This window comes from Megascapheus bottae, chromosome 18, assembly GCF_031878675.1.
Source record: "Megascapheus bottae isolate mThoBot1 chromosome 18, mThoBot2.hap1, whole genome shotgun sequence".
Lineage (NCBI taxonomy): Eukaryota > Metazoa > Chordata > Mammalia > Rodentia > Geomyidae > Megascapheus > Megascapheus bottae.
The window spans coordinates 23,113,382-23,126,995 of NC_143526.1; the positions used below are offsets into that span (position 1 = coordinate 23,113,382).

At 38.2% G+C, this 13,614-nt stretch overlaps 1 protein-coding gene across 3 annotated transcripts in view; it reads right to left on the minus strand.

Moving 5' to 3' along the window:
* Plcb1 (phospholipase C beta 1) overlaps positions 1 to 13,614 on the minus strand; it is a 652,247-nt gene that overhangs the window by 146,884 nt on the left and 491,749 nt on the right. For all 3 annotated transcript variants that reach the window (XM_090352012.1, XM_090352011.1, XM_090352013.1), the window contains exon 23: positions 12,032 to 12,141. In XM_090352012.1, the coding sequence (XP_090208138.1) occupies positions 12,032 to 12,141 (110 nt within the window). The remainder of the gene's footprint in view (positions 1 to 12,031; positions 12,142 to 13,614) is intronic.

The window sequence follows — 13,614 nt, forward strand, 5'->3', positions numbered from 1 at the left end:
AATCAGAGAAAGCACTAGGCCATGTGCAAACACCTGGTCTTCTGGCCTGAGCATAGGCCTTCTACACCTACTCCTAAATTGAAAGAAATATAGCTCTGATTACCACATTCAGATGCTTTGTTGACAGGGAAGGGAGTGGGCCTGCTTCATGAGCCTCTGAGTTTCTCCTTTGACCTTTAGTCCATAGTTAAGAAATATTAGTCAAGTCAGATTCTTCCCAAGATCATAACTGGCTGAACTGATCCATGGAGAACAAACACAAGGGGGGAAAGAATGGGAGTGATTAGAAGCCAGCTTCTGTGAAGATAAGAATGAATGGCTCCTTTGAGCATCTAGAATTAGTGTCTGAGAATTCAGGTGCTTTTCAAAATGATCCTTTTGGATGTGGCTCAAGTGGTATAAATACCTGCCTTCAGCACAGAAGCTAAATAAACTGGATTGAGAACATTGATTTTTAGCTTTGCATTGGATCTTCAGCCATTCTGCAATTCAGGCTAAAGGAAAAAGAAATCACAGCTTGTGGAGCACAAATGAGAAGAAGCCCTATCCCTCTTCCAAATGCTGACATTATGAATAAATTCAAAGGTGTGTGTGTGTGTGTGTGTGTGTGTGTGTATGTGTGTGTGTGTGTGTGTGTGTGTGTGTGTGTTGGTCCAGAGGCTGGACCTGGGTGATGTCCCCAAGTGCTTTTATTCAATGCTCGTGCTCTACAACTTGAATCACAGCTCCACTTCCTGCTTTTCTCTCTTTTTGTGGTAATTTCTTGGTGATAAGAGAATCTTAAGATTTCCTGGGCCGGGAGTTTGGCCTAGTGGTTAAAGTGCTTACCTAGCATGCATGAAGACCCGGGTTCGATTCCTCGGTACCATATACATAGAAAAAAGCCAGAAGTGGTGCTGAGGCTCAAGTGGTAGAGCTCTAGCCTTGAGAAAGTCCAAGGACAGCGCTCAGGCCCTGAGCTCAAGCCCAGGACTGGCAAAAAAAAAAAAAAAAAAGATTTCCTGCCACCCTCACCAGGCCTTCAAAGATTACATATGTTTTTAGAGATACATTTTGTGTGAACATGCACAATGTGTTTTGGTTATAGTGGAGAGTCATCCACAGGATAGGTGATGGACTCTCAGGTAAATTTTGGAGAAGCCCTGCACTTTAAGGCCATAACTGGAGAGGCTTAAGGTGGCACAAGCTGCAGGCACTGCCAGGCAGATACACTCACCAGATGTCTTTGAACAAGCAGGGAGTGGAAACAATGGAGACCAGTGACTTGGGTGTATTGGGGGAGATGTAATACAATGGGGGAAACTGGAGGCCCCATACAGAGTGGGAGAGAGCTCCTTTAAATGAGGCAGCTGATATTTAGCTTTGGACTATTTTGGCCCCAATTTGAAAAACAGCCAGACAATGACATTATTGTTTCCCTCTGAACTTGTCCAGTCTCATATCCCTGAAAGACCAGATGAAGCACATCTTGAGACCAGTAGGGACAGAAGCTATCCGTCTCTCCCTCTGCTTAGAGGCACAGTTTGCCAGGAATCTTTTCTCACCTGGAATTTCCAGGTGAGAAATGAATCCTCAGAAATGCTGAAGGAGGGCGGGTGCTGCCAGTGCCATGAGTTGAGGGCCAGCTATCTCACAGCTTAGCTGTCCTTCTGACTGCACACACAATGAAAAGAAAGTGGGTAAGGAGTTTAGGGCTGGTTGTATAGAGTCTAACTCTTGTCGGGGCCTCTTGCCATTTTCAGGAGACAAATGTTCCATGTGAGTGTAGTGAGAATTCGTGATGGCAATCCATTTCTGCCCTAGGTGATACTTGAAAATTGGAACTGTCTAGGCTCACTTAATGGACATGGTTGAGAGAAGTAGTAGTGGTGTATCTCCACAGGCAGCCAGGCAGGTGATTTTGTTTTGTTTTTGCCAGTCCTGGGTGCTATCCTTAAGCTTCTTTTGCGCAAACTTAGCACTGTACCCTCTGAGCCACAGCTCCACTTCCAGCTTTTCTGAGTAGTTTATTAGAGATAAGAGTCTCGTGAGTTTTCCTGTCCTGGCTGGCTTTGAACCCCAGGATCCTTAGATCTCAGGCTCTTGAGTAGCGAGGATTACAGGCATAAGCCACCAACCCCCAGCTCAGGTGTGTTTTATTCTTATAGCATTACAAATCAAAACAACTGAGGGGTTACTGAACCTCTTTTTGAAAGACTTCACTGAAAAGTGAAATAATATTCTAAGGCATTTATCCAACAGATTCAAGTCAGGACATGGGAAAGACATTTGCAAATCCATATTTATTGCTGCACTCTTCATCACAGATATATATATATATATATATATATATATCTCACAATGGAATTTTCCTCAATTATCAGAAAGAAGGATATTATGTCATTTGCAGGGAGATGGATGAACCTGGAAAAATTATGTTAAGTGAAGTCAGGCTCAGTGAATCAAAGGACACCTGTTTTCTGACATATGTGGAAGTTAGAGCTAAATTACAAAAATATATGTAAACTAAAAATACAGTGTCTTCAGGGTAACTCCTTTGAACAACTAACATACAGTTAGTTCCGGGAAGCTGGAACCCTTGTTGAAAGAGGAGCGTGGCCAAAGAGCGAAGAGGACAGGTAAATGCAGAAAGGGAGGACAGAAGGACACAGCTATCATATTCAATGAACTCCTGTGAACTAGGAACCAAACAAACAGAGGGGAAGGGCAGAGTTGGGAGAGGTGAGGGAGGATGATAAAGGAACGATCCTGCTCAAGGCACATTGTACCGAAAAACTGGTATGTTAAATTGAAATGCCTTTGTACAAATACGTATTAATAATAAAAAAAAAGTATAAAGAAAATGTCTGACAAGAACAAGTGATGTTATGTGGCAGAGTTCACTCTGGGGAGAGCAGAAAAACGTGCATTTGGACATGTGCCGTGGTTGTACGCATGAATGTGAAGAGCAGCTTCTACTCTGTAGGCTGAAAATGGCAGCTCCAGGAGCCCCAGGAGTAACTTGCAGCTGACACACAGAGACGAACGAATGTGATTAATCATGGTGAAGGCAGGGAAAGCCACTCATCTAGAAAATGTTAGATGAATAACATGATGAAGTACAAGAGTTGAAAAAGGAAGGTTTTTACTTTCAAGTCAGGACTTTATCTTTGGACATGATTATCAAATGAAGCAATTTCCATCACATAAATACGTGATTCAAAACACAGGTATTTTGTTCTACTCAAAAGAAACATCATCAAACGTTACTACTTAATGACTCTTTCTCCTCACGTTTTCCTCAAACATCTGCTTTGATGAGTTTCAGTAAAAAGCACATCTTTTTGGAGGTTACTATAAATTATGGTTAAAACAAAAGAACTGCAAATTTGTCTTATAACTGGAATTGAAAGACCCTTAGAATCCAATTAAATAAATTTTGAGGAAATAAGGTTAAGAGAGGACGTCTTTCCTTGCACTTACTCGATTTTGTTTTCTGAGTGGTGAAGAATGTTAACAGAAGCAAAGCCCTGCCCTCTTATGGCCAATTAGAATTATTTCTATGTTGTGGCTTAATAATTGTTACATAGGATTAGAAAAATACTTATCTTTTCTCTGTTTTATTACCTTTATGTGGTTATACAAACTGGTTTCATTCCAACATATCAAATGTGTGAACAAAATGCATTCTTAAAACTGCCATAGAAAAATAGACTTTGAAATTTTAACTGGTTTAGCCAGCTATAGAGACTTACACCTGTAATCCTAGCTAAACATCATTAATGAAAAGTGTGAAAATATAAAGAAAGAGATAAGGGAGGAAGCCATAGCTAAACAAGAGGAAACCATAAACAAGGTGATATGTGAAAAAGGGGAAGCCATAATAAAGGTTTTTCAAAGAAAAATGGACAAATTCATAAAATCCACAAACGAACTCCAGCAAATGTCCAAAGAAAATAAAGCTGCTGAGCTAACCACTCAAATGGAAATCAAGGAGTTAAAGAAATCCATACATAATCTTAAACAAGAGATGCAAGGCATCAAAAATGAGCAATTAGAAGCCAGGGAGATGAAGAATAAAGTAGAAAGCTTTGATAACAGGTTAGACAATGCAGAAGAGAGAATTTCCGGGGCTGAAGATAATTTAGTTGTTATAGAGAAAGAACAGAAAATGAGTCAATTCAAATCTAGTAAATATGAAAAAATGTTTCAGGAGGTCCAAGATACAATTAGGAAGCCTAGTTTAAGGCTAATTGGTATTGAGGAGAGTCTGGAGAAAGAGGTCAATGGTATTGGAAATATACTTCAGGGAATCATCTCAGAGAATTTCCCAAATATCCAGAAGGGCAGGACAATCCAAATACAAGAAGGTTTTAGAAACCCAAACAGACCTGACCAGAAAAGGACATCCCACCACCACATTATAATCTGAACTGGATCAATAGAGACCAAAGAAAGGATCCTAAAAGCAGCTAGGAAGAAAAGAACAATCACCTATAAAGGCAACACAATCAGAATAACCCCAGATTTCTCAGCAGAGATCATGCAAGCAAGAAGAGATTGGAAGGATATATGTCATGCCCTGAAGTCAAATAACTACCAACCAAGAATACTGTACTCAGCTAAGCTCTCATTCATAACTGGGAGAACAATAAAAACATTCCATTCCAGGGAAAAGCTTCAACATTATGTAGCAACATTACAGAAAATTCTCAAAGATGTTCTACACATAGAAAACCAACACAAATGTAATACAGAGAAAGAAATGGCAACTAAAACTCATACCATCTAAATACCACAAGAACTGTCAAGACACAGGCCCTAATGAAAGCTTGTAAAAATGGCAGGAACAAATAAATATTTCTTAATCCTGATTCTCAATATCAGTGGACTTAACTCTCCAATTAAACGACATGGACTATCTAGTTGGATCAAAAAGCAAGATCCATCATTCTGCTGTCTTCAAGAGACACATCTTACACCGCCAAAAAAACATTTTTGAAAGTGAGAGGTTGGAATAAACTTTATCAAGGTAACGACCCCCTTAAACAGGCTGGAGTTGCCATCCTCATATAGACTTCAAACTAGACGTCAAACTAAAATTAGTGAGAAAAGACAAAGAAGGTTACTATATACTACTAAAGGGATCATTCCTCCAGGGGGACATAACCATCCTAAATATCTACACACCGAATCCCGGAGCTCTGAACTTCATCAAGCAAACTTTACTTTCACTGAAACCATACATAGATCGAAACACAGTGATGGTGACTTTAACACACCACTCTCACCTATGGACAAATCAACCAGGCAAAAACTCAACAGAGAAACCTTAGAATTGAATAACTGTATAGACCAACTAGATCTAACAGACGTCAGCAGATTATTACACCCAGCAACAACACAATATACGTTTTTTTTCAGCAGCACATGGAACATTTTCCAAAATAGACCACATTTTAGGCCATAAAACAAACCTGGGAAGATTCAGAAACACTGAAATTATTCCCTGAACTCGCTCAGACCACAAGGGCATCAAATTGGAACTGAACACCCATCTCCACCAACAAAAACCCTGTAACTCATGGAGATTGAACAACATATTGTTGAATCACCAATGCATCATCCAGGAGATCAGAACAGAAATAAGGCAAGAAGCAAGCATAAAGAGGATCCAAATAGGGAAAGAGGAAGTAAAACTTTCCCTCTTTGCAAATGACATTATTCTGTATTTAAAGAATCCTATAGACTCCACTCCCAAGCTCCTTGAGCTGATTCAAAACTTTGGAAGGGTAGCTGGGTATAAAATTAACCTTCAAAAATCAACTGCCTTCCTCTATGCCAACAGCAAGAGGAACGAGGCAACAATCAGGAAAGCAACTCCTTTTGCAACAGCCTCAAAGAAAATAAAGTACCTAAGAATTACCTTAACTAAGAATGTAAAGGACCTTTTTGATGAAAACTTTAAAACCCTGAAAAAGGAAATTAAAGCAGAACTGAGGAAATGGAAAAACCTCCCATGCTCCTGGATTGGAAGAATCAACATCGTGAAAATCACAGTCTTGCCAAGGGCTATCTACAAATTCAACACAGTACCCATCAATATCCCAATGTCATTCTTTAAAGAAATAGAAGAGGCAATCCAAAATTTCATATGGAATAATAAAAGACCCCGTATAGCCAAAACACTTCTTAGCAGAAAGAACAGAGCAGCAGGAATTTCAATTCCAAACTTTAGACTCTATTACAGAGCTATAATTCTCAAAACAGCATGGTACTGGCACAAGAACAGGCCTGAAGACCAAAGGAATAGAACTGAGGATCCAGATATTAAACCACAGACCTATGGCCACCTAATCTTTGACAAGGGAGCCAAAAAAAATAGAATGGAAGAAAGATAGCCTCTTCAACAAGTGGTGCTGGCAGAACTGGTTAAGCACCTGCAGAAAACTAAAGCTGGATCCTTCTTTGTCACCCTGCACTAGAATTAACTCCAAATGGATCAAAGACCTCTAGGTAAAAGTCGACATACTGAAAACTTTACAAGAAGAAATTGGAGATACTGTAGGTCTCCTTGGCACAGGTTGAAACCTTCTTAATAAGGACCAAGAATCACAACAAATCAGAGAAAGGCTGGATAAGTGGGACTGCATTAAACTGCAGAGCTTTTGTATGGCAAAGGACATAGCTAGTAAATTAATTAGGAAGCCTACAGAGTGGGAGAAGATCTTCACCAACCATACAATGGACAAAGGCCTCATATCTAAAATATATCAACAGCTCAAAAAATTGAATCAGTCCAAAACTAATCTCCAAAGAAACAACCATCCCATTAAAAGATGGGCCAAAGACTTAAAGAGAGTCTTCTCTGAAGAAACAAAAATGGCCTATAGACACATGAAGAAATGCTCAATATCTCTGGCCATAAAAGAAATGCAAATCAAAACAACTCCAAGATTCGACCTCACGCCAGTTAGAATGGCCAGGATTAGGAAAACTAATAACAACAGATGCTGGAGGGGATGTGGCCAGGAGGGATCACTACTACACTGTTGGTGGGAGTGCAACCACTATGGAAAGCAGTATGGCAGTTCCTCAAAAGACTAAACATAGAGCTCCCCTATGACCCAACAATTACACTACTAGGGATTTACCCGATCGTCCAGAAACAAGGACATACGACATCCACTAGCACAATGATGTTCATTGCAGCACTATTTACCATAGCAAAGATATGGAACCAACCCAGATGTCCCTCAGTTGAAGAGTGGATCAACAAGATGTGGTATTTGTACACAACGGAATTCTATGCTGCTGTCAGAAAGAATGACATTGCCCCATTTGTTAGGAAATGGAAAGACTTAGAAAAAATTATATTAAGTGAAGTAAGCCAGACTCAAAGGAACATAGGTTCAGTGGTTTCCCTCATTTGTCATAATCAGTAGAAACTTTGGGCTCTCCTAGCAGAGATTTGCAATAGAGGAAGACCTAGATACATAAGGCCATATAGTATGATGCTAAGTGAAAGGACCTCTAGGATATAGAAACAAAAGCCATATAATGAGTTATTGTTGTCCTTAATATACTATGTTATCTCTCATCTCTTTTGCTGTCCCTTGGTTATCTCATATTTTTACCGTATCTCACTTTGTTATCTGATATATTGGGTATATTTGTATTTGGTTAGGATAGAGAAGGGGGGAAAACAAGATGAGGGGTGGGCGTGGGGGGGAGGGAAATGGGGCCCAAGACATGTTTAAGTGTATGAATGTATGTGAATTAATGCACCTTCTATCTGGCGAATATAAGCCTTCTATTAATTACAATAAAAATATACGAAAAAAATGATTGTGGTCCAGACCCACCTAGGGAAAAATGCAAGACTTCTTGTTAAAAATAACCACTGAAAAAAGGGCCAGAAGCATTGTTCAAGCTGTAGTGTGCCTACCGTGCCTGTACCAACTCCTATATTCACCCTCCAACACTGAAAAACATACAACAAAGATAAAGACCTTATAAAATGCCATCCATACATTTCCTAGTCTGCAATGAAGCAGAAGCCTCATGAATATGTCATATATATGATCCAGTAATGTGATAACTGAAAGTTTAGTTTTCATTTTAAAAAAGAGAATAAGCCATAGGATATGCGGAAGAAAGCTTTTCCATATGGAGGATGAATAAATGATGGACTGTGATCAAGTTGTACACAGAAACAGACATGTTCAGTTGAAGTCCCCTTTCCCCACTATTTGAACATAATAATAAAAAAGAAGAGGAAAATATGATTGTCATATGAGCACTGAAAATGTGGACCTTATGATTAAGCAGTAGAGAATTCTAATTTTTAATATAGCAACACAGTACTGTTTCTTTCAAACACTATGGTGTCAAGAAAGACTTTCTCTACTCAAGAGTCCTATTTGTACCTGAAATTTCTACTTTAGAGTGACACTCTTTTAGTTCCTGAGAAATTCAAAGTCACTTCTGAACATCATATCCTGATGCATGCATCAAATGTGAGTAAAATATATCGATGTTTGCCACTGCTTTGAAGTGCATAAGACGCCTGTGTAAATGAGACCCTTTGGATTTTTTCATCATTATTATATCTATTATTCTCAAAGCAGTGATTGATACATTATTGGGTTAAAAAAGCACTTATTGAATGGATAAGTGAATAAAGAAGTTTTTTTCTTACTGGTATACAATTAATAAATACATCTTTAATGTCAAAAGCCTGCTATTAAAGAAATAATTTATTATTCTGTTAATGTTAGAAAGAATTTAAACAAGTGAATTAATCACAAGTGAATTAACACAATGTGTAAAGACTCTGTTCTCTCATTTGTCTGAAGTTAGAGAAATTGCACTTGACTCATGGCTACAGCATATTATTTAGAACAGCAAGAGGAGAAAGAACACAGGCCTGGATGTCGTTCTGTATTTATGCTTCCTGCATAGCTGGTATGACAGGCATGTACCACTGCACCAATTTTTTTTTCTACTGAGATGGATGAGTTCTTTTTTAAGGCTGATCTTGAACCACTATCCTCCTGATTTCAGTCTTAAAAGTAGCTTGGATTACAGTCATGAGTCAGTGTTACTTGGCTTTGAATAGCATTTCATTACATAAATTTCATATTATCTATTAAATAAAGGAAGAAAAGGAGAAAATAATTTCAGACCTTCTTGTCAATTTTCAGGGAAAGGATCTAATTTTATATGGTTTTCATAGGAGACAAACAAGAAAACAGACTTTTCTAGTCTTAAAACATATTTAAAGGGAAAGAAAACAGTACTATCATCGCTAAAACATCCCAGAATTAATGGTATTGCTACCAAAATTTTAGTTATAACTATTTAGTTTATATTTAGTTATAAAAGAGAAAATTGATTGGGTGGCTCAAGACTATAATTCCAACTACTAGGAAGTTGAGATTTCAGGATTGCGATTTAAAGCTAGCCAGGGCAAAAATGTCCAAGAGATTCTTATCTCCGATTAGCTGCCCCAAATCTTGAAGTGGAGTTGTGGCTTAAGTAGTAGAATGCTAGCCTTGGGCAAAATAATGTATTAGGCTCTGCGTTCAAACCCCAGTTCTGACACATACATGCCCACACACCCCATACACATACATATACATTCAGTAATGAAATTACATACATTGTAGTTGGGATATATGATAAAAATTGCTAAAAGTCATGTTTGACATGGAGATGAACACAAAAGTGGTGAATATTGTATTATTTTATGAAAAAAATCTTTTTTTAATTTTTTGCCAGTCCTGGAGCTTGAACTCAGGGCCTGGGCATTGTCCTTGGACTTTCTCAAGGCTAGAGCTCTACCACTTGAGCCTCAGCACCACTGCCCTCTTTTTCTGTGTATGTGGTAGCACGTTATTAAACCCAGGGCTTTATGCATGCTAGGCAAGCACTCTACCACTAGGCCACATTTCTGGGCCCTGAAAACTTCTTAATTGTGCATAAAAGGGCAGGGAAATATCTAAATAAGGTTTGAGTCCCAGAGATGACTTCGGAGTTTATTTTTTCTCATTCGTATATATTTTTTTTAAATTGTTTTTTATTGTAATTAGTAAAAGGGTTACATGATATTTGCCAGATAGAAGGTGCATTAATTCACATACATTGATACCCTTTCACATGTCTTGGTACCCATTTCCCTCCCCCCCCCCACACCCCCCACCTGTCTTGGTTTTCCCCCCTTCCCTATCAAATTTCAAATAGCCAAGTACAAATAAATTCAATATATCAGATAACAAAGTGAGATACTATACCAATATGAGATAACCAAGGGACAGCAAAGGAGATGAGAGACAACATAGTACATTAAGGACAACAATCATTCATTATACGGCTTTTGTTTCAATATCCTGGAGGTCCTTTCAATTAGCTTCACATTATATGGCCTTATGTATCACATTCTTATATTTTTTAAACTTACTGTCATAAACCTAGGTTACTTTTATTGATCAAGACAAAGCTGCTTAGTAAATAATACCAACTTTAAGTGGACTTGTTATTTGACACAGTTATTTAAACAATTTGCAAGGTTAGAAAATATTTTTAATTCTCCATTTTTTATTTTCTTCTAAAATAGTCTTCTGATTATTTAAATGAAAATATCCCACTTCAATTATTATTTTAATATTAACTTTATCCTTAATAATCATTACATTGTTTCAGTTTCTAAAAAATCAAAACAATGACCAGTCTCCCTCTGTGTATATATAGATATATATACACATATATATATATAATAAGTATGCATTTATATAGTATTTTCAGACTCTAAGTATTTCTTTGCCATCTATTGATTATTCTTCACATTGTGACACCTAATTTTAAAGTATGTTCAAATGATTTGGGGAACCAAGAATATATAATGTTAATAAATAATTTATGATCCATGCTATATTCAGGTATCATGTTAGGTGCTTTAGAAATTTCCAAGTCATTTGGATAATCCTGTACTTCAAATTAAAAATAAAGGAAGATGGGCTGGGAGTTTGGCCTAGTGGTAGAGTGCTTGCCTAGCATGCACGAAGACCTGAGTTTGATTCCTCAGTACTTCATTCGTAGAAAAATGCTGGAAGGGGGGCTGAGGCTCAAGTGGTAGAGCTCTAGTCTTGAAAAAACCCAGGGAAGGCCCAGGGCTGGCAAAAAACAAAAACAAAAACATAGGAAAATATTAAATTATGAAGTGTGTGTGTGTGTGTGTGTGTGTGTGTGTGTGTGTGTGTGAGCATGCACGCATGCCTGGGCCTGTGCAAGCATGCACTGGTACTGGGACTAAAACTCAGATCCTGGTCTTCAGTTGTGATCCTCATGACTAGAAGCCCAGCTTGACTACCTTTTTAAAAATCATTTCATTCATTAATAGGCATTGAGACCAAACAACAATATTCTTTGGAGAGGAACGCAAAGGCGCAAGACTTATGTGCATCTGACCATATAAAATAGTAGTTAGCAAAATGAACTCCAGGAAATGGAACCAAGAGGGCTTTTTTCTGTTTTCTTTTCCATTGGTCTTATTTGGTAATTTGTTTGTTTTGGGGACAGTAAGTGGGGCACAGAAATGGTGGGACATGGGGTGAAAAAATGAAGCAGAGGAACTCATTAGACACGATGTTGAAAATGAACTCTACAATCTGTGGGTGGGTCTAGAGGGAAACATAGGAAGAGAGTGAGGGAAGGGGTGACATTGTTCAAAAAGAAATACACTCATTATCTGACTTATATAATTGTGTTCCCTATTTATGTCACCTTTATAATAACAAAAATGCAGGAAGAAAAAAATGCCTTAATTACTTCTGGTCAGTATGAAAACACTGGTTAATGATGTGATCACAAGATAAAATGTGGCTGGTGGGAGAAATAAGAAAGACTTGACCAGTGAGCTGTATGTTTTGTGACACTCTGCAGGAGTGTTTCTTCAGTGCACATCTCCTCAAAGTAAGATTACTGAGGCAAAACCAGCAAGCAGGTTTGGAAATCACATGAATGCCAGACACTAAGATTGGCAGCCACTCACCTCCTTCTTCACTTCTTCCTCATCTTCCAGTGTCAAGGCAGCTAGTTGCTTAGCTCTCTGCTCCATAAGGTTCACATATCGGATTGGGTTTGACAAGGCTTCAATCACATCTAAGGAAGAAACATATTAGGTCAGAGATTCTGGAACCCATCATTCATCTAACCAATCATGTACACGTTTAATTATCTATTCATCCATTTCATCTATTTCTTTGCCATCCATCCATCCATCCATCCATCCATCCATCCATCCATCCATTCACCTATCCATTCATCCATCCATCATCCACCCATTCCTCATCTGTCCATCATTCATTCACTATCCATATATGCACTTATCCACTGAGCATCTATCCATCTATCCATCCATCCATCCATCCATCCATCCATCCATCCATCCATCCATTTGTCCATCTATCCATCCAGTACCCATATAGTATCCACTAATCTGAAGTAACATTTTGGAAACTGCAAAGAGGCAAACTTTGCTGAAATCTCAGGAAGAGAAAATGAAAGGAACTCGGCTCCTGGAGCCAAACTGGAAAAGTCGAAAGGCTCAGAATTTCACATTCTTTAGGGTTGTTTGTTTGTTTTAGCTTTTTGAAGATACTAACTATTTCAACAATGGCCCATACATTTATTTGTCCTGCTGATTGTTTCATGAATTGAGACATTTTTAAAAATGTTTTTTTGATTGTGTATTTTTTATTGTAATTAATAAAAGGGTTACAGATATATTCGCCAGATGGAAGGTACATTACTTAACAAACATTGATACCTCTTTCTCATGTTTTTGTCCCCATTTCCCTCCCTCATCCCCTCCCCTCATATTGCTTTCTCTCCTTCCCTTTCCTATTTCAAATAAACAAATAGATGTACATACAATATACCAGATAACAAAGTAAGATATTGTAGCAATATGAGAATAACTAAGGGACAACAAAAGAGATGAGAAATAACATAGTACATTAAGAACAACAATTGCACATTATATGGCTCCTGTTTCCATATTCTGGAGGTCTTTCATTTAGTCTCATCCTATATGGCTTTATGTATCTAGGTTTTGCCTTATTGTAATCCTCTGCTAGGAGAGTCCAAGGTTTGTACTAATTATTACAAATGAGGGAAACCATTTGAGTCTGGCTTACTTCACTTAATATGATTTTTTCCAAGTCTTTCCATTTCCTTACAAATGGGGAAATGCCATTCTTTCTGATGGCAGCATAGAATTCCATTGTGTACAAATACCACATCTTGTTCATCCAATCATCAACTGAGGGCATCTGGGTTGGTTCCATATCTTTGCTATGGTAAATAGTGCTGCAATGAACACTGTTGTGCTAGTGGCTTTAGTATGTCCTGTTTCTGGATCATTGGGTAAATGTCAAGTAGTGAAATTGCTGGGTCATAGGGGAGCTCTATGTTTAGTCTTTTGAGGAACCACCATACTGCTTTCCACAGTGATTGAACAAGTTTACAATCCCACCAGCAGTGTAGTAGTGATCCCCTCCTGGCCACATCCCCTCCAGCATCTGTTGTTATTAGATTTCTTGCTCATGGTCATACTAACTGGAGTAAGGTAGA